The sequence below is a fragment of the Corvus hawaiiensis genome, chromosome 2 (assembly GCF_020740725.1).
Source record: "Corvus hawaiiensis isolate bCorHaw1 chromosome 2, bCorHaw1.pri.cur, whole genome shotgun sequence".
In the NCBI taxonomy this organism is placed as follows: domain Eukaryota; kingdom Metazoa; phylum Chordata; class Aves; order Passeriformes; family Corvidae; genus Corvus; species Corvus hawaiiensis.
The window spans coordinates 91,864,496-91,886,822 of NC_063214.1; the positions used below are offsets into that span (position 1 = coordinate 91,864,496).

General features: G+C 41.5%; 1 protein-coding gene across 2 annotated transcripts in view; it reads right to left on the reverse strand.

Moving 5' to 3' along the window:
• Window positions 1-3,548: 3,548 nt before the first annotated feature.
• The window catches only part of AFF3 (AF4/FMR2 family member 3), a 318,584-nt gene continuing 299,805 nt past the window's right edge, over window positions 3,549-22,327 (reverse strand). For both annotated transcript variants that reach the window (XM_048325652.1, XM_048325642.1), the window contains exons 15-21: window positions 21,300-21,363; window positions 18,521-18,657; window positions 16,385-16,456; window positions 13,870-13,963; window positions 9,758-9,807; window positions 9,413-9,627; window positions 3,549-8,028 (exon numbers count right to left, since the gene is read on the reverse strand). In XM_048325652.1, the coding sequence (XP_048181609.1) occupies window positions 7,907-8,028; window positions 9,413-9,627; window positions 9,758-9,807; window positions 13,870-13,963; window positions 16,385-16,456; window positions 18,521-18,657; window positions 21,300-21,363 (754 nt within the window). In that variant the 3' untranslated portion in view covers window positions 3,549-7,906. The remainder of the gene's footprint in view (window positions 8,029-9,412; window positions 9,628-9,757; window positions 9,808-13,869; window positions 13,964-16,384; window positions 16,457-18,520; window positions 18,658-21,299; window positions 21,364-22,327) is intronic.

The window sequence follows — 22,327 nt, forward strand, 5'->3', positions numbered from 1 at the left end:
TCCACGTTCTCTTCCTATTTAACCCCAGTGAATTTTTATGAGGCTGATTGTGTATCCTCCATGGCCCAAAGAAGGTCGTTGTACAGGTGAGACCACCAGCTCCTGCTGGTTCTACTGCAGGGCCATGAAGTGGCAAAGCTCACTCAAGCGGGTTGGTAGCACAGTCAGGCCAAGGCATTGGGCCAGGAGATGCTGCTGGCACCCCTCCAGCTGCTCTGCTGTTTCACATAAGGTGTTTGAGTCACCAGCACTAAGAGCTTTTAGTCCCCAGATTACTGATCCCTCCTATTTGCTTTTCCCTGCAGAGGAGAAGAGCTGTCAAAAACTGCGCATGGAGTCATCAGCACTCACTGTCCTTCCTCAACAGGGAACTGAATTCTCTTGCTAGAAATAATGGCAGAAGGTGGGTGCCAGTCCCACAGGTGGGGTGGGAATGAGAAGAAAGCAGAAAGATCCTGAACTGCTTGGAGCAGCTCTGCACTGCCTTTCACCTTTTTCCTGTGACCAATTTCAACTCTACCTTGTCCTGCATGTCACAAGCCCAGGCTGGGAGATGCCTTGAGGAAGAAAATGTCTAGAACTGCAGGAAGATCTCCAGAGGGACCTTCACATCCAGTGAGACCTTGAGAGAGATAGGACCCAGGTGAACCTCATGAGGCCCAACAAGGTCAATTACATGGTCCTGTACCTGTGTTTGTCCAAGCTCCAGTATCAATACAGATGAAGGATGTATTGATTGAGAGCAGTCCTACTGAGAAGGACCTGGGGGTGCTGGTGGATGAGAGGCTGGGCATGAGCCACCAATGTGCCCTTACAGCCCGGAAAGCCAAAAAAAGCACAACCAGCTGGTCGAGGGAGGTGATTCTGCCTTCTACTCTGCTGTTGTGAGACCCCACCTGCAGTGCTGTGTCCAGCTCTAGGGTTCTCAGTACAGGAAAGACATGGACCTGTTAGAGCAGGTTCAGAGGAGGCCATGAAGATGGTCAGAGGAATGGGACACCTATCCTATTAAGACAGGCTGAGAGAGCTGGGGTTCACCCTGGAGAAGAGCGGGTTCTGGGGAGAGCTTACTGAGGTCTTTTTGTACAAAAAGGGGGTTTATAGGAAAGATGGAGAAAGACCTTACTAGGGCCTGTAGTGACAGGACAAGAGGCAACTGTTTTCAACTGAAAGAGGGTAAATTTAGATTAGATCCAAGGAAGAGATTCTGTACTGTGAGTGTGGTGAGGCACTGGAACAGGTTGCCCAGAGAAGCTGTGGATGCCCCATTCCTGGAAGTGTTCAAGGCCAGACTGGATGAGGCTTTGAACAACCTGGTCTAGTGAAAGGTGTCCCTGTCCATGGCAGTGGGGTTGGAACTAGATGATCTTCAAGGTCCCTTCCAAGCCAAACCCTTCTATGATTCTATGATAAATCTAAACTGCAAATGAAAATATGCTTTTTAAAATAGAGATATATTCCAAAATGGAAGTGAGAGAAAGAATAAGAAGGGCCTCTCCTTTGATAAATGTTATCTATGTCTAGCTTGTTCCTGCAGGAAATGTTTCCTTTCATGTCTGTTGACAGGGTGAGAATTCCGTATGTAAGAATGCCAAGTGGAGGAGAAAAGGATAACTAGTGCTAAGAAAGGACTTGTTAGTGTTGACTGAATAACATGAACCACATTAGAAAAGTTAGAAGTTTGTTGATTTGACCGGTGTTCAGTACTTGGTGAAGTGCTTTATTGATAACTTCTAGGGGTAATGTGTCAGAACAGAGCTGGAAGTTTGCCCTGGGGATACTGGCTAACAATGGTGTGATTTGGGAAGGTCACTCCCTGAATACTGTGTTTCCAACGTATCTCTGACTTCCCAATTTGGTTACTGGTAATGTGTATCAAAAGCAGACACATATTTTGTCATGAAAGACTTAAAAATTTTTTTTTTGTTAAGCAACTAGTTCTCTGCAATGCACCATTCTAAAAGAAAATTTCCATTGATTTGAAGTTATGTGAAGCTGGTTTTGGAATAACAAATTATTGAACACTTCTGGGGCTGTTTTGAGGAACATACTTTGTACAAATTTCTTTTGCAGAAATACAAAGTGACTGAAAGACATAAAAAGATTTGAAATTCTAAGGATGGCTATGCAGCACTTTGTTAATTTATGCTGTTTGTCCCATTATGTATTGTTGTGATTCTCGCTCTCTGCCAGGATCAAAGTCATAGATACTCTGGGAATGGCAATTTCACCTAGGCTGTGACTCCCCTCGGTGCTAAGCACTAATTTTATACACCCTGGTGCTTACACCAAGAGCTTACATGGTATTTAAGGATTTTGAGGGTCTTGTAGCTCTGGACTCAGGGGTGAAATTCATCCAGTATACTTAGCAGTTTTTTCCATAGCTCTTCAACAGAACTTTCCTTCTGAGGATACAAAGTGATTTGCAAACATTAATTAATTCTCATAAAGCCCTATGAGGCAGATAAATGTTAAGTATCCCTGTGTTAGTACATATGAGAAACATGAGACCTGAGTGCCTTATCATTCACGCTGTTCACTGTATTTGCTCCCAAAAACGACCAAGTGCCGTGGGACAGAGGAAATCCCCTTTTTTCCCTAATTCTGTTGTTTTCCTTGGACCCTCTGGAATTCTTTGAGGGCAGCAGGGCAGCTGGGCTTCAAGCTGCAGTGTGAGAGATTCAAGCTACACAAATTGCAAAAGTGAGCTGCTGGTTTGGGGGGCAAAAGCCAGGCCCTTCATGCAACCTGTGGGTTACTTGCTCCATGTTCCAGCACCCCATTTGAAAGGTAGTTTGGGCTGCCAAAGTAGGAAGCACCCCTGAAAGTCAGGCAGACTTGTGGGCTACCAAGAGCAATAGGGCCATATAGCAAGTGGAGGCAAAGGAATTACCTGAAGAAATAGCCCCAGCTCGATCCCACCCATCTCACTGAGGAAAACCACAGTCTTTTGAAAGACCAAGGGATGCTCTAAATCTTAGTGCTTTTCCTCTATGTAGCTTTAGTCAGGTTAGCACAAACAGGACCTAAAGTGACTTTCCCAGTTTGTTAATTAACCTTAAGAGCAATTTACAGCATGGTGACCAGTGATGCTGGAAATGGAGTCTCAGCCTGATTGAGGGCAAACAGCAGCTTTGTGAGAGACAGTAAAGTACCTAAATTTTCATGCTAACAATAGGGGCTGAGAGACATTGTTCCATATTTTTTGAGACATACAAGACATAAGATCATCCAAATGCTTTTTTGAATGCATTCTGACAAATTTATCTATGGTTAAATGTCTTCCCAGCCCTTGGTGCACAGCACATAACCTAATGTAACAATTACAATTGTGATACTGATCAGACCAACCAGGCATTCTAAAGACATGAAAACTAGACTAATTCTTTAGTTTGAAACATGAGGTCAAATATGTGATGTAAATGATAACAAAAAGATACCAAAATGAGAGGCATTTTAGGTCTGTGCCAGACAAACTTTTGTTGTTACCTTAACAAGTCTGTATACTTCAGGCATTATTTGTATTTCTATTGTGCCAAGAGATTTTATTCTTTAGTTTGAGGATTCTCTCTGAATGGGGGACGGAAACGTTGCCATCGCTGTGAACAAGAAACATTTCTTTCTGACATATTAAGTATTAAGAGGATTATGTAAAGACAAGGAATATTGCAGAAGGAGATGCTCTTAATATAGCTTTTACCATGAACCCATGACCTGCGAAAAATTTAGCAGAGTTAAAAAACCTATTGCTTTGACAATCTTTTCATTTAAAAAAAATCATCTTGTAAAAAGATCAAGGAATTCATCCACTGTTATTTACATAAAATTCAAACTTTCCTGCTTAAAATCATGAATAATTTAATGTCACATCTGCAGGATATCTAGGCAGATGCCATTAATCCAAGTCATTTTGCAAATTCCAATTTCATTTGGATTAAAACCTACAACTAAGTCAGTGAATAGCATATACTGTACATGTGTTAAGGCTGGTGACAACTAAAGTCTCTTGGGTAGATAAACTAAGTACAGCTTAGCCAGGCCTAAGTGTATGTCCTCATCTGGGGAAGAAAAGATATCCTGACATTTCAGATTTGAATCAGTAGCCATGAAAAATGGTTGAACATTTGTATTACAAAAGAGATACTATGGCACGGTCCAAAAGGTGCATTTCATATAAATTAATTAGTTACACAAATTATTTTGACAACAGCTACTGCACTTCTGAGGTGATATGGCTGCTCAGTGATGAGTACTTAATGATCAATGGTAGGCACTAGTAATATCCTTCATGCTGAGTGACTTTTATTACTATTTAGATTTACAGTATATACACATGTGTTTGTATCTACACTTAGGGCTTGATCCTCTTAACCTTCTTTACCTAAGGTCTTCTGTTCACTATAATCTCTTCCTTTGGAGCTCTGTGTTATTTGGTCAAAAGAAATAGGCAAACAAGGGGTTTGGGTATCCTGCCGTGTGATAGGAAGGACTACATCTGGCTTTTGACCACACTCGAACCTCTGCACATGCTTTGTTCCTACCTGAAACTCATGCCACCATGCAATACTATAAAGGATTAAGGCCAAGGGCTCTGTATGATCTTGCTGTCTGTGAGGATCCTATAGGCTGTTCTGTATTTGTCATGTCCACCTGCAATACACGGTTCCTTTGAATCCATTCCCATTGCTGTATCAAGTCTTACTGATTCAGAAGCTTCTGTTTGTAAGCAAACCTCTTGCTCCAGACATAATCCTTCTGGATTTGTACAGAATGACCTCTTACTTTTCCAAAACTGAACCTGAACGTTGCTATGGCTAAAGAAGCCTGCATGTTCCCAGACTTTTACAGGAGACTAAAATGTCAGTGTCTTTCATGGAACTGCAAAGAAGGACAGTCTTCTCTGGTCCCATCCAAAATACACAGAGCATCTTGGACACAGAGTGTGATATACCTAAGACTATTCAGGTTCTTAAAGTAGTGCTTATGCTTAACTGGACCAGACCTGAAGTCACATGCACTTTTGCAGAGCAGGCCCTAAGATGATGAAATTATGTATTTGTTGTTACCATGCCACATTCAGTCATCCAATCAGCAGCAACCCTATACAGCAAATAGCCTGCACAAAAAGAGTATTCTAAATAACCTCACTAAATTAGTATAGCTGCAAGAAACCCTATGGAGAGAAGGCCAAACCCTCTAATCTGTTCATCCCGTTGCACCACCAGAAATTAAGGCTCAGTGTGCTCATCAGACAACACAGATGATGCCAGCACAAAAACTAAAAACCAGTAAGACTTCCATGGAAGCAATTGGAATTTTAGCTGAAATAATTCAATACAAGAACAATGTACAGGAAAGGACAATCATCTACAAGAGATGCTTAGTACTTGGAAATGTTACAACAGAACAGCATTAATTCTTGCATTTCTTTGAAGTTTCTTGACATATATCCATATAAAGAGTTCATCATGATTAAGAAAAATATCCCAATCTTAGTAAAATAAACATGCTTCAAAGTTCCATATTTGAAACTCAAATGCCACATGTGCAATAAAACTAAACTCCATTTAAGGCAAGTAATACATGTTACTTCTAAAATTTCTCAACATTAAATATTAGAAAGGCCTCCCAACCCCCCAAACTTATCTGAAGATAAACATCATAGGCACCGTCAAAGAAAACAGAAGCTAATCTAGCTGGAGTTTCACTTTCCTGGTCTGAGGAGAAATCCCGCAGTACCTGCGTGTGGCCCTGAAGCAGCCGACAGAATCCGTTGCTATTAGTCTAGCAAATCCTGACAGACTTCCACAGCCGGAGATCAGGCAAGTGATAAACAGAAAGGCACCGATCAAGTTCTCCACCAAACTTGTGACAAAACAAATTGTGTTCCTTCTGGGGTGGGTGACAGCCAGGGCTAAGAGTGATGGCAGGACTCAGAGATCATGTATTTTGTAATTTAAAGGCAAGTATGTGTTCTCTCCTAAAGCCAGCCACATTGAAACACTCGAGTCCATGCTAAGAGGTGACCACAGCCACAGGGATTCTCTTGGGAGGAAGCATCTGAGCACCGATGGGCACATAAATATTGGCCCAGGATGGCTTGGGGCTGAGCAGTTCCTTGGTAGCTGCTTCAGAGAACACAGTGAATGCTCTGAGTCTGAGCAATAGCTGGAGTTATGGTGAGCAGCCTCGGCAGAAAAACGCAGCTATGTGGGGCTCAGTAAAGCCCACTCTTTACCACGGGGTACATGGAGTCTGTGCTACCAAAGACATTTGACTAAGAAATTGTGCCACACTGTTTGGTATCTTTTCTTCAAAATGCAGCTCTTCAAAAATGGGGGAGGAAAAAAAAAGGCAGCAAGGACCAATTAATCAACCATTTGTATCAGTGGCTACTTCCACTTGTATCTTCTAATGAAAGTGTGTTTTGTACTCACATTTTTTTAGTATGTAAGCAAATTAGATTAGAAAATAACAGTAAAAGGGTTCAGCTAATGACTCGGACAAGAACAGTCCACTGAAAGTCACTGGAGCTGCTGATTTGAGTAAAGGCAGCAAATCTGATTGCAAAGAAAAAATATATTTCCAATACAGAGACCCTCCCCCCCAAAATATGTGAAAACCACTGAAAATGAACGAAAATGCACTGAGTGCAAGCACAGTTGATATAAACTGGCCTTGACCTCATCTGACCCAAATTAAACTCCAATTATTGTGGGATTAATTCTTCTGGCATGAAAAACACAGCCTGTCAACAGGAATTGAAAACATCCCATAAATCAAGAAATGTTAAAGCCTAGTTGAGGATTATGCATAAAGAGCGAGAGGATTATGATAGGAAACAGTTCTTAGCCTGATGAGCAGCAAACTCAGCTTCCCAGATAAAGGAAATTGCATGTAATGCTCCACTACAGCCTGGAAGAAAATGTTGCAAGCTTCTGCTAGATGAAAAAGATATGAAAGTCAAAATCTGCAGAATGAAGCCTTCCCATGCAAAGCCAACAACTGTTCTAAATATCCATCTCTCTGTGTGTGCAGCTGAAATTAACACATTTTCTTTCCTAAGTGGACTACTGTTTGCCATAGTTTTCCTTATCTATTTACCGTCAGTAACAGAATGCAATTATCCACCATCTCTTTTAAGTTCTTGCTACCAGCATATCTGTTTTCAGGCCTTCCTTTTGCTCAATACCGTAGGTTGCACTGTTGGTGAGGAGCTGAACAAGAGGTAAAGTTATTTAAAAAGACAGGAGATAAAGAAATGCATGCAATTTGTTGAAACTTATTGCACATGAAGGAATGCTGTCTTTCTCCAACTTAATGTGGACTACTCAACTCCTCTCTGTGCTCCAGTGGAGAAGTAACAGGGAGATGGCACATTAATATGGAAACTTCTGTGATGTGTCCATGCTCGCAGTAAAAATTCTCCATGTCTATGATTTGCCCTCATTCCTTCCAGTTCAGGAAAGCCCCTGTGTATGTGCTTAAGCTCTGCTGAAGTCATCAGGATTTCAGTAAAAGCTTAAAGTTAAGAATCTATTGTGAGCTTTCCTGAACAAGGATCTGTGCTTATTGCACTTGGTTGAATCAACCCATAAGATTTTGGTTTCTGAGTTTTTCAGTACAAGAATAGAAAGGGTATGTTTGTGCATTAAGATCAGTTCTTTATAGTATTCATGAAAATGTTTGGAGAGTGATACAGAACAATTCATTCTGAAGAGACATCACTGTATATTGTACCTCTACACACATACATGTCTACACTCAGAAAAATCTTGCTCAATATTGAAGAAATGTTCACCTTTGTTTGGATCAATGCTGTAGCTGACTATTTCTGTAGCACAGTGTCCAGAATAACTGAATTATCCATGAAAGGGATACTGTCCATGTGAATGGCACACAGTCATTATGACAAGTGAGCGCTATTCCGCACCCAGTGAAGTCCTTGTTGAGTGTACTGAACTAAATGCTCCATACTGCTGTGCAAGGTGATAGGTCCCATCAATGCGTCCAAGTCGTTAAAAAAGTCTGCAGGGAAAAAAAAAAAGATTCAGCATCAGAAGAGTGAATCTTTATTTGCTACTTGTCACCCTTTAATAAATTTTATTCTCTTGTAAATTGAGTCAGGCTGAACATTCCATGGGAATGAAAGTTTAGTGCTGGTGAGATTAATTTTAAAGCCCTGTGGTTCATGATGTTACAGGCTGATGCACAACAATTTTCTTTTTAAAGAACAAAGCAGTGAGTTCTTCAGCTTTGCTTTTCATTAATTTCCATTGAGTCTTGATAAAGCAAACAGACGTTGGGCAAGATTTATTCTGAAATTGAAGACAACTAGATCAAAAAGTCTACACACAAAGTCCAGTGATATATTTGTGATATGCTAGATATTTAAGCTACCATGATAGAGAAATAGAGGCCTGTACAACATGGCCAACCTAGCCTAAAGAGTAATTTGGCTAATTAGCCAGTCAGGACTTAGAATCACAGAATGGTTTGGGTTGGAAGGGACCTTAAAGATCAGACAGTTCCAACCCCTGTGCCATGGATAGGGGCAATTCATTTGTCTACTCAGAGGCATGTAGCACCCATTTGAGATGCTCTCAGTGAGTTGATACTTACAGCCTGGACTGGCAGATCTAACTCAGGATGTACAGGAGAGTTTTGGAGTGGCAGTGTAGGTAAGGATACCTCAGTGAATTGTATCCCTGTCTCCCTTTCAGGGTGAACTGAACAGCACTCTGAAGCGCTGTCTGTATTGAACAAAGCTCCATCAACTGCAATGGGAGATGAGCCCCCCGACTCATATCTACATACCTACATTTAGGTGCCCTCATTTTGATTCACATCTTGCCCATGTCCTTGCCTTAAATACACAAATTAGCCTGAAAACCAAGGAATACTTTACCATCAAGTCAGATGCTGAGGCATTTGCTCACAGAAACCAGTTCACCTGAGAGAAGTTTGCTGCAGGCACCTTGTTCCAATCTGTGTCTGCTATGGATGGGGGGAGGGCTAGGGGCTGTTCATTCCTTCTGCAGAAAGGAGGTGTGCTCCTGCTTTTTGATGTGGTCTGGCTAAACACATCCCATGCAGCTCCATGACTTTGGGGCCAGGAAGCTGTCTTACTTCCCACAAACCTTCTTCTCTAGAATGACACAGATGGCAGTAAGTGCTACTCACAGCCAAGTCTGTGACCTGTCTGTCACAAGTCCTGGCTCAACTCTTCTGAACAAGACAGCTATCAAAATTGCCTTTTTGAGCTATTTTGGAACAGACTAGGAACAGACTGAAGAAAAAAATCACCTCCGCAGTCCTACTTTGCAGCCGGGTTTCGTATCAAAATAGTTATTTTCCTGATCCAAATCATGTGTCAGTCTTCTAGAACAGGCCACTGCCTTGCCTCGCTCACCTCTGTTTTCCTTGGCCAGGTTGTCAGCCATCTCCCAGTAGTCATAGCTGTGCAGAATGCTGTTGGTGATGCTGACATGGTTGGCGGCCATCTGATGAATGCGCTGCGGGATGCTGATGATAGGAGATGGGGAAGGGGCTCCTGTGCTCCCCTGGGATCCTACAGAACTGACTGGAGAAGGGCTAGGGGACATAGGTGATGGAGTTCCTGTGCTCCTGGAAACCGATGTTAATACAGTTATTTAAAAGGTATTTGGATTAAAAACATGAGAGTATCTGAACAAACCACAGGTAAAAATATATGGTTTCTGACTGACAATCTGATATAAGTTTCTGTGCAACTTACTTTCCACTGGCACCCCAAGGAGATGGGTTCTGGGCAGCTTTTGATGAATTCTGGAAAGGAAAGAGTAATTCACCATGCATGTAATTTATATAACACTACAAAATGAAAACATTAAAGAGTATAAAAGTACAGAAATGTAAAGAAAGTGATGCAATTGCATCTCATGATGCAAGAAACCCATTCAGCCTAGTTTGGTGTTATGATGAAGCAGTGCTGCAGAACACAGTCTGTTAAACACCCTGGCGTAGGGGCTGACTAGGAGAACATTAGGTGAAATGGCAACTTTTCACAGAAATCCTCGGAAATCAGAAAAAAAAGTGCTGCCAGGACTCTTTGTGAAGTTTAGGCTGGAATTTCTTGTGATGAAGAAAATGAGAAAGATTTCCTCCCACTCTCCTGCCCCCAATGACAAACGTTATTCCCCTAGGACCTGCAAGAATTTGCAAATCTGCTAGCCTGGCATCCACAGGGATGTGAATCGGGATCTGCAGCTCAAGTGGGTGTTTTAACCACCAGGCTCAAAAATCTTCCTCATGATTGCTCCTTGTGGAGCTGTTCCCCTTGGTCTGAACATGGCAGCATTCACAAGGTCAGAGAGACTGCCCACATAGACCGGTGGCTTTCCTAGGTGAAGGATTCCCCAGAAATCCCCAGAAGGGGCCATTAGATCATTTACTGACATCTCTTGCATACTTGGAGTCATTAAGACTCTCTCTGGTATACCGTGCTTAGGCTAAAGAATTTAATTGCTTGAGGAGAGATTACCTTGTACAAGCACTGTATTTACAGAGCAGGAGAAATTCAGGTGTCAGCAGTAATGGAGACTGGATAGCGAAAATAATTTTAGTAGTTAAACCTCCAGGAATTGAAGGGAATTCAGTGGCTGGTTCCTGACCATTGGACCTGTGGAAAAACTCCACCCCTCTCCCAAGTGACTGATTTAGTCCTAGGCCTGTGAGAAAGAAGTCGTAAGAAACCAAGCTTTTCTAGTTCATCCCATCCACATCCTCACATTCAGCAATGGCCAGTCTGATTCTTCAGAGGAAAGTAACCTCCTTGTGCTCTCTCCTGAAGCCATACCTGCAGGTAATTGTGTGCTGGAGAACAGCCCTTTCTTCCTGACATCCATGTGAGACCAGACAAAGTCCTGCAGCTTGAGATCTGTTTATGGATACTGTCTTAAATGCAAGGCTGCAGGTGTTGTAAACTGCAGGAGTTACAAGCAGTTCCAGCAGTACAAAAACTCTTGGTCTCTCATGGCTTAGTAAGGGAAAATGGTAAACAAGGGACTTCAGATGTTCATGGATTTCAAGGCCAGGAGTAATCCTGCAGTGTTCACCATCTGCAATTCATGTTTTCCACCAATCCTGGCACTTCTAAAAGAAGCTAAATTACTTTTTAAATTTATCTTATTTTTTTCCTTCTAAAAAGGACAGCTAGCCATATAGGAATTCTTAGACACTACTTATCCTCCTTGTTCTCCTGTGTTCTGTGTTTAGCAGACCTCACAAATGCTGTTTCAGTTTCAAGATTGAATCCTCCTAACTTCAGTGCTAGCTTTTGGATTCTGTTGGTCCAAAGCCAGCAGTACTGCATGACATCTGCAAATTATCAGCTCTGTTTCCATGTACACAATGATCTCTTAACCCATTCAGCACTAAACTGGACACATCTCCTGAGCCTCTCTTCAAAAAAGTTTGTTTCCTCAGTTTTTATGTGTCTTCTGAACAGCCTCTTGGGTTTCCACATCTTTTATGTGCACCCCAACACTGGCTGTATTTTAGCAGTAATCGTACCAGTGCTGTGTGCACTCTGTCATTCTTCATGCATTTTGACACTGGGTCTTCTGTGTCCCAGGTATGTGATATGAAAAATAAGCTTTGGAGTGTCCCACAAGGGGTTCTTCCTTCAGAGGGGTTTTCCTTTTTTTTTTTTTTAACAGGAAAAAGCTAAGGTGTGAAAAGATAAAAAAGGAAAAATTCTCGTTTACCATCTTAAATAGAACCAACCTGGGAATCCTCAGCATTTGATCCTCTTATAGAATAGATTCTTTGTTTTTTTCCCTTTCTTGTCTGATCTCTCTCAGAACTACTTGTCTTCATCTCTCTAGTGTAATGGAAACTGAGTACCTGTTATTTACTTACAGAGTTGGAAGCAGGAAGATTTGAAAACTGGAGTCAAGGATACTTCCACTGTAAATCTAACCAACCTCTGCCTTATTGTACAACTTCCCATACACCTTTTTTCTCATATTTTAGGTATATTGCTTCAACTTCCTCTCAGTTCTGCACCAGAAAGGTGGAGGTAAGGATTCTAAAAAGTGCAATGTTGTAAGGGACCATCTCTTATCCCACCTTCCCTACTGCAACCCATTCTCCTGGTTTCTTTATGCTCTCATATGTGCCAGGCCCCTGAATTTCTGTGACTTCTTTTTAATTCTCTGCTGCATTCATTTTTTTTTTAACGGGAAAAAACCACTTAAAGGAGATTTAAATAGTATTTTTTTCTTTTCTAAAATAAAAGTGTGTCTAATTTTCCCTGCAAATGTGTGACAAGGTTTAAAATCTTTCTCCGATTGATAATACATGTGGAAGTTCTTAATGCAGTCAGCATTTCATGTCACTTGGTTTTGAAAGCTTTTAGATACCAAATACGAAAGGAGTGGAGAATTGGCTTGTTTTCCACTGAAAATTATAGCAAATGGATTTTTTTCCCCATTTTTGCTTTCAAAGGTGAGAATACTTTCTAATGTGAAGCTATGCTATCATTGTATCAGCAGGAGCTCTGCAAAAAACCAAACTCTTCTTGGCTACAGAAGAGTGTAAGTCCTTTTTATGTTTGCTGTGAAACAGTGTCTGCTAGCAGGAGACATTTTACATGGTTGAGAGCTGTTCTTAAAACAGCTATTCTCTGAACTGGTCAAGAAAAATAAAATACTTCAATAGGCACATATTTCTTTCCCCTGAAATCAAGTAATTGTTAGAGAAACATAATGTGTTGAATTATATATTGCTAAATTTTTGAAGCAATTACATTGACTTCAATTTCCATTTGACAATAACGGATCTGTCAATTCCCTTCCCTGTCTTCATGTGTTCAGAATCTGGTCATGAGCATTTGTGCTTGTATTTGAATTTTTTTATTAACAAAATGTCAAAGGATGGATGTTTTTCATTTCAAGGTTCTTCCCTCTGCAAAAAAACTCCAACAGATGAGCCCTGTGTTCAAAGACAAATGGCTGTTCAGGTCCCCCAAAGTGGTTTGTCTTAAAACATTTGTATGTTCTTTCTTTTTTATTATTATTATTATTATTAGGAAGATAAAGGCTAATTTTTGTGTTTGTACATCAAATGCTGGATGAATTGACTGCTAGGTGAGCTTCACCTTAAAGATTTTGTGCTTGAGATACTTTCCAGAGAATGGTTGCCTGTCAAAGAAAATATATTAAAATATTTTGAGAGACTTCCGGTCTTTTTCAAAATAAGCAGTGCTTGGACTTGTCAGAAGTGAAAAATGGAAGCAGTAGCAGGTGAAGCAAAGCAGGAAGGGGAAGCCAACAGTGCCATGTCAGGTACGTGGCAGGTGGTCTGTCTGCCCTCTGATGCCTCTGTACAACTCCTGCTGAACTCACTGTGAGCTGTTTGACAATTCCCTGGGTGGAAGATGTCCCACTGCACTGTCCTACCTACTGATGCTGCTGAGTGGAAGGCCTGCATCTATCACTGAGGACTGATCTAGATCAAAGTCTTCAACTCATGGGTAATCTAGTGGGAAGTGTAATCCCGAAGGGGATTCTTAGAGCAAAATCTGCAAAACCTACTCACAACAGAGCTGGATAGCACTAGACAATCGACCAAGAATAATCTGAAAATACCTGTTAGTACAACAAATTTATCATCCTTTGTGAAGGGACACAGTGTGTATTTTTCAAAGAGGGACCCTTGTGAAGGTAACAGAACTAGCTAGAGCTCAGATGTTGCCATGGGAGTCTACAGTAAAACTCCACTGACTTCACAGGGGACAAACTAATCCCAGCACAGCTACTGTTCTAATAAGATGCTGTATCTCCTGTAAAGACACATTGATCTAAAAACATGCCATAAATAATGCACCTTGAAATACTCAATAAGCGCTTTTGAATACTTGACTGCGTGGTCTCTCTTGAGTCGGAACATCCTCCAGTACAGAAGGGCCAGGCAGCGGTAACTGGAATATAAGGGAGAGCAGAAAGTAAAGGGTGACTCCTGAACAGAAATCCCCCTGAATATCTTAAATTCTCACACTAACACAGAGTGGAAGGCTGACAGCACCTTGCTCACAGTTTTTATCATCATTTGTTGGCAGTACTTCACACTTTGCCATGGATTCATGAGCAGAGCAAGGTACTACAGCCAGGGCAGGTCACGCTGACCGGGAGGTACTAAACAAACTATACCCAGAAGAGTCTGGGCTCCCAGGCCTTCATTCTGACTTGAAGTCTGCACACTTGGCCAGAAGCCTCTCCCATGAAAAGAGACATCCTGGAACCCAACATACACATATATTTGTATTTTTTCTTGTAAATGCATAGACAGCTTTTTGAGATCTCTTATCCTGGGACTTTATTGCAATAGCCTGGAGCCTGTATTGTGAACTCGAATTATAGTGGATGTATTTTGTATACACCCAGTGGTCTCTTCCAGCAGCTGGAAGTGTCTGGGATAAAGGGAAACCTTGGATCTGGCACAGATTTCAGTGGCCAAGCTCCTCTGTAGGAAACCAGAACAGAGACTGTTGGAGCCTGGAGGCTATTCCCAAGCCACTTGCCTGATTTGGTCCCCAGAGGAAACCAGCAGTGGGCTGAAAATCTCAACGTGCTGTACTGGAACTGCCTGCCCCTGTGCTCCTCGTTAGTCTGCAGAGTGCCACACACCTTTAAAGCTACATAATTAAATGAGAGTAATGGCTATTGACTATAATTATGTATCACAATAGCTGATAGTCAGTATTCAAGACACATATGCTCTTTTCTTTGCCGGTGGCTTTAGGTGTACCAGTCTACTTTCCAAAGTGAGAATCACCACCACCTCTTCCCAGCAAGCTTTTTGACTGAAAAAGTGTGAAAACTGGGGCAAGTGTGAAAGCGCCCCACTACAGGAACTCCACTTTCAAAGGAAAAGCCCCTGTGTGTTTTGCTTCTCCTTTGGCAGCAGAGGCCTTGTTTTTAAAAGCAGTATTTAGTCTTGGAGCCAATCCGGAGCACCAGAAGGTGCCTTGAGTTTGGAAGTGCAGAGTGTTCCCCATCTCCCTGCGCCCAAGAGTTGCCCACACCTCAATGAACGCCCCGAATTAGCAAATTGTCCCCGAGAAAATCAATCCCCGCCAGGGCTGCTGAGCCTGCCTGGCTGCTGCCCGGAGCGCGGCGGTGAAATCCCGGCCGCCGCCGCTGGAGGACAGTGTCTCCCCAGGAGAAGCGGGCCGGGAGCGGGCGGGCTGGCAGCCTGCCCGGCGGGCGCCGGGAGCAGCCGCGGGATGCGGCGGCCGCGCAGCCACCACCATCACTCTCCCTCTGTCACCTTCACAGGTACAGCACATATGCAAATGGTGTCAGCTCATCTGCTGGCTGGCAGACGGTGAGTTAAGATTGCCATTCATCGCCCAGAGAAGGCTCCGTCTGCTTTCCCTCGCGCTGACCTTTCTCCTGCTGGAACAGATGCAGCGGCTCCCTGAATTTGGATGTGTTTCCGCACGCACCGAAGCGCTCCGGCAGTTCTCAGCAAGCCTTTGTAACACGGCTTTATATGTCCTTTTTAAACCGTTCTTTAGTCATTTTCCCACCTAAGCATTTTTAAAGCAATCGCCATTAATGCATTCTGTGGGCCTCCCGATGGGACAGAAAACCAGTGACAGCGAAAGGGCATTTTAAAAAAAATTGAATCTCTGAATATTTTGTTCCTTTTTATACAAATGATTAATTAGGGCTCCTTATTTATGGAGGCTAAACATGCATTTAATTTGGATTTTTAACAGATGGTTAATAGATGTTAAAAACACACTTGCTGATTGTAAATGTCCACTTACTGAGACTCAGTAACCATGTAATAGGTATTTTATGTATTAACTACATAGATATTAAATTAAAAATGATTTTAATAACATTCTAGTATTTTACTAGCAATCGGCAATCATCCTATAGAATCTAAGGTGCTTACATATATATTTAGAAATCTCAATTTAGTAGATAATCCAAGGGGCTTAATTATCCCCATCGCCATATTGCCCTTCGTATAATATAAATACAATTTATGATTATTGAGCCTAAAATATCAGCCACAAAAAAACTTACCAAGCTGTTGGTACAAAAGTACATCAGTCATAAAAACAACAAACCATCATGCATTTAAAAATTAATTACACTGATGTAGCATAGCCAACCTGTCACAGTCAATAAATAAGTACGAATCGCCTATTTAGAGAGACAGAATGCAGACCTGATAGTGCTACAAGGGCTGGGCCTTCCCAGAGCAGAAAGTATTCTCTTAATTTCACTAGAGAACATAATTCTATCTGGCTGCATCCAGCATCTGATTTTCAGGAACTGGCTCACTGCAGAAAAGAAGCCTTTTGAGGAAAGCTTGATCTACTAACCATAATGCTGCCAGCTGTTTGTCTTCTGGCGTGGCGCTGGGGCCTGAGTGGGTTTTTAGTCTCACTGCATACCTTAAGCAAGAAGAAAAAAGCCAGTGTGAGTTAACTGACACAGCTTTATATTACTGATCAGAGAGCTACGCTGGCCAATGTTGTTTGATCTGCCCCTTTATACATATTTGCTCAAGTTACCAGACATACATGTGTTTTTCCTGGTTGTGTTTCAGAGCTATTTTGCCATTAGTAGTGCATCCCTGCACTCTTTAAACAGCTGTGAACTCCCTTGATCATCTGTCAGTCCAGAGGGGAGCCTAGCTGGCGAGGTGACACTGTCCTACCGAAATAACCTCCGCTGCTGCGGAGACCCAGTTACACAGAGTTCATGCAGAAAGGGTTTTGGAGTGTTTAAAGGCAGACAGCCTGCCTGGAAGCTGGTGCTGACCTCACCCTGCCAGTTCTGAGTGTGTCTACCCAGATTTGCTCCTCCGAGCACAGCATGGCAGAGGGGGAACATGTGGCTCAGAGCTATTTTTGCTCCCATGACATTACATTCAAATTCTATAAATATTAAAGATCCACAGAGGTAGCATTGCTGTTTCAAGAGTGTATGTGCTATGCAATCACAAATTGGTTTCTGGAAATCTCAGCTTCCAGCTGAATACCTGAACAACAGACAAGGTTAGAACAACACACAGCGCTTCTGGGCTCACTTCCAGAAAAATACCTGTTCCCCATAATTAGCTGCTTGTGATTTTTTCTTACCTTTGCTTTCAAACTCTAATTCTGATACCTATGCGAAGATTCAGTACGAACATTTTGTTTCTACAGGCATACCTAGCAAACCACTTATTTTTCTGAGTTGCAGCGAGATCAACAGCAAATCACACTACAACACAGCCACAGCTACACACATTATTGAAAGCTATGCATCTGCAAGCAAAATTCATTTCCAGAGTTAGGACCATATATTTACTACCATGAGAAAAGACAGGGCAGACAAAGAAAGAGCTTTCTGCCTTTTGGGAAAAAAAAAAAAAAAGGGAAGAATTACAGAGATGGAAAAAAAAAGAAGGAAAAAATTGCAGAGATGGAATATACTATTCTCTTACAGAAAAAAAGTATTTGATTTTGTTCAATAACCTTCCAGTTAGAAAGCTGGCCTCAGTCCACTGAAATGCATGAGAAGACAGCCCTAAGTGGAATAAAATGCCAGTGGAATTACTAACATGCGAGAAAATCTTCACATCAACACTGAGTCCAAAAGAATGCTTTTGTTTTAGCAGCTCTGATTCATTATGAATATGATTAAAAATGAAAATGTGTTACTTCCTATGAACTTAATCCTGACAAGAACTGCATGGTCGACTGTCCTGAGGAATGATAGCATGGTCACTGCCAGTGCAGATTTCTCCATTAGTGTGTCTGGGGTCACTCTCTTGCAGAGTCCCTCAGCTGCTGCAGTTATTTTGACCTCTGTTTTCTCTACCAATGACACTGCCAATAATATTAAGTACCAACTATAATGGAGAAAAGCACTTAAGAGACATATTTTCTTCAGAGGGACTGTGGATGGCACTGAATTCTAGACTGCCCTGTTTGGAGAGCCATGAAGGTGACTAAAGGTAGGGATAGCCCTGGGGTGAGCTGTGCTGCTGACTCCACTGGCTATATTAGGAGCACACACATCAAATGGACTTTGAGTGTCCATTTTTCTATCACTGTTCACATCTTCTTTCAAGTAATCTTTAAACAGCAATCTTAAACGTGTTGCAACATTTTTCAAGCTAGCACTCCATGAGAATGTTTTGTTAGTATGGATTACTAGTTTCCTCCATTGAGTAGCTCAGGACTTACATCATTAAACTCTTGAAGTAATTTGCAATTCAAATAATATGAAAATCTTTGGGGTTTTTTGTTTGTGTTTTTGTTTGTTTCATTTTTTTTTATTCTTCACAGTTTCTTGATTTAATTTCCAAAGAAATCACAAATAATACATATACATTACATATATATTACATAACCAGGTCCTTGTAAGGAGTTCACTTCTACCCTTTTACTGCATGTATGAAACTATGATAATGCAGATGAGCACGTTTTCACAGAGTAACCTCTGGGATCATCTCCTCCCTTTCCTACCTGATCAGTTCAACTGTTTCTGAATACATGGTATAAGGGGACTTAGATTCCATTGGGCCTTGTTCCATTGCATTTCCACACTCAATAAAAGATAGTGCTGCTTCTGCATAATTCAGTGCCTTTCCAAACTTCTCCACCTAGAGAGAAAAAAATAAGGACACAGAGATATAACGTAATCATCAAGATGTGGTTACATTTGATGGGATTTTCTCAACATATATTGTAAACTTGACACAAGTTGATATATCTTCAGATTCACAATTTTTCCTGTGAGAAAGCTAATACCCCTCAAACCCTGTGCATCAGTGAAAATCATAAGATACAGAAAACAGAGCTAAAAAAGGCTCTGAGGTATTATTTGTTCCACACTCTTGTGTCCAAAGAAGGGTTGACTCTGCCTAGGACATTCCCAACAGTGTTTGTCAAAACTCCTCCAGCGCTGGAAATTCCACAAACTCATGCTGCCTTTTGTTCCAACCTTCATTAAAACGAGTTTCACACATCTTTGCAAACATAGATTTTTATCACTCAACAAAGAAAGGTAATGGATATCGTGAACTAAGAGAAGAGAATTAAATACTTTGACTACTAACTCTTATACAAAGGCTCATCTCTGTTCTCCTGTCTTCTTTATTCCTACCATTTTCAGCATTGTTTTCCTCTTGTCAGGAATTTGCTTTCTATATCCTCCTCCTCTTTCAGGGACTGCTCTGCTCCCTCAGCATATTCTGCCATCCTCCTTCCTCACCCCGTTTCTTCTCCTATTTTTGGTACTTCTTTGACTCTGTGTGTGTGTTTGTGCACTTACATACATATATATGCATGTCCTCAGTAACAGTGTATATGCGAATATGCATATAATGTTCACATGTGTACACTTACATGCCACTTATCTGCCCTCAGAATTTCATTTTTGATGTGAAGAGAGAGATGAATCATACTAATACCTCTCTGTCCTGACTTCTCTCTCCTTCAGTCGGAATTCCTGCAGTACATAAAGCCCATTAATGGACTGGATGCATTTGGTTGAAATCTGATGCACACAGTGAAAGGTTAATGGACCTTATTCTTTTCCAAGGGATAAAGATTTTAAATAGTAACTTTGGAATGGCACACTAGCTTCAATCTATTTTAGGTTCTTATATGACTCCCACTGCGATCATACCAGAGAACTTCACAAACTTTTTATTATATTTCTCCCCTTGATGCTCCAGTGCGGGTGGAAAGTGCTATTATCCCAATTTCACAGATGGGGGACTGAGGAGCAGAGAGACTTAGAGTAATTTTCAAGCTGCTCACTCTAAGTGCCTGTGTCAGGTAGTGCAGTGCCAAAGTAGGTGGTGTCAAGCTCAGCAAGGTGATTCAAAGTGCCTGGAGGCACTTTGGCAATATGGCATTTTCCCCAGGATGCCTACACAGCCAGGGAGAAAGAGAAAGCATCTGCAAAGGGCTGTTCAAAAGATGTAAGTAAGGTGCTGGTCCACTGTGTAGGGAAGCTGAATGGGGAGGATATTTCAGCCACCTGATATTGATAGAAGGCTATTTAAACCATGCCTAGGTGACTTTCATGCAGCAAACTTGTGGCAGAGCAAAGAATAATGCTCGCAACTCCTCTTTCTGGGAGTCTGCCATAAAAACATTTCTCTCCAGGCTAAGAATTTCCTTTGCATATTAAGTGATCCTTTCCATTCTGTTTAAAGCAACACACTAAAATGCACCATTTGTACTTCTCCACAATATTTTCTGATTTTAAGACTCACTTTAGAGTAATATGGAACTGAATAAACCATAGAAATTTGTGCTAATAAACTCAGGTAGAATGTAAAACTCAGTGTTAGTGTCCTAAATGAAAGACCTGCTTCTGCTTCCTTGGCCTTTTTACATTCTGCACAGCTGGGAAAAAAGAGGTGAAGAAACAGAGGCTCTGAGCCACGTTTCTTCTTTCCTGATGGTATGATAGCAAAGTGTCTGTCTAACAGAGCAAGGCAGGAATGCAGCTACTCCCACCTGCCAAGCAGCCACGCCAATGCAGGGTCCACCCATGTTCTGCCATCCCAGAGACCTCATGTTGTTAGGGCTGTGCTGGCTTATCTGTGGTGCTGGACAAAGACAGCCTTGGAGAAAACTGAGGCACAGCTAAGCAGAGCTCTGCTGCAGCACTGCATACTTTGTTGCACCCATTTGGTTGGAAAGACAAGCATCTCTTCAGTGCTCCATATAACCTCAGATTCCCCTTTTTCTTACTGACTATATTTTTAGACAAGGTCAAGTATCTGTTTGTTGCAACAGTACTTTGTGTGCTAGGTGTTCCTCTAGGGTTACACAGATTCCTTGTGTGCTTCTGATTATGTTGGGAAACATCTGCCATGAAACCAGTATTCTTTTGGCACTGAAAAGCCAAAGCTCTTAAAAAAAAGTACAAATACTTCAGCTACCAGACCAAATTTGGAGATGCAATTATAGGACCTAGCCAGCTAGTTAAACTGAGAAGATAGGTATGTGGATCCTTTAGGCAGCCTCCATTACTGTAGTTACTAATTAAAGCAAAGGGATAAATGGAAAGTTTTATTTATCCAGGCCTTTATCTCAGTAAGTCATTATTTGTTAAGTCATAGTTTATTGGGCTATGAACATTTGATTATATAAACATTTCTTAATTTAACAAGCCTAGCCATCCTTATAATAGATTTTATAATTACCCCAGCAATACTGCACTGATGAAGAAACTGCACTGCAAAAATTATTTGGAGCAATGTAACTGGAAAGAAAATGTTCTCACCATTGCATCTGCTTTATGCTTCTTCCGTTTAGCTTCCTGCATAAAGTAATCTGCATTGCGTGGTCTACCAGGGGAAAATAAGAAGACATTTTGTTATTTTCTGAGGTATGGAATATTTTAAGGTTATTTTTCCCTTATTTTAAACCTGTTGTGCAAACATTTTTTATGAAGAAAATACACTTATCGTGTAACCATGCATCTTCTATTTTCAAATTGCTGCCTGTGGAGACAATAGCATTTATGGCTGTTCTCATTCTTTAGAAGTCAGTGATTCAAAGTAAAAAAAAGGCTAATAAAATGCATTTTTATGGATTATATAAACTGCTTCCCAAATTAGTGCAGTTCTGATCTGCAAAATGGATACAAGCATTAAGCGGAACAAGATATTCTGTCTTCTCTCCTCCCTGGTGCTTGCTTACCTCTTTTTCTATTCCTCTCTGTACATTGTTATTTGCCTTGGCTTCTCCCTCCTCTCAAAACAAGTGTGTGTTTAATCTCTCCACTTTGAAAACACACGTTGAACCTGCTTGCCTCCACAGCTACATCTCGCTCTTGTCCCTCTTATCTGTAAGCATGCTGAGTGCTGTTTACTTTTGCTGCCTGGAGTTCATCTCTGACTCAGTGCTGGGCCACCTGCTGCAATTCCACTGGCATTCCTCGTGCCAGTTTCTCCATTGATTTCTCCTCAAACAGATCTGGGAGATTCCACCCCTTCCTTAACCTACCTGACCTACTGACTGCAAGGCACAAATTCAACTTCTGTCTCTGTCCTGAAATTCACAAGTGCATTTATAACCAGATTTATCCACTCTCATTCAAACTGAAAACAAACTGATGTCTCCTTGTCACCACATCAGTGAGTTCCTCATGGCTGAAGCAAATTTCTTCATCTCCTCCCACAAGCTCTCCCTATGGCACCATTCTCAGTCACTGTGGAGAACAGCCATTTGCCATGTCATTTCAGACCATAACCTTGCATCTTCAGTCACTGCCTCTCAGAAAAGTCTTCACATTTCCTGACCCTGCAG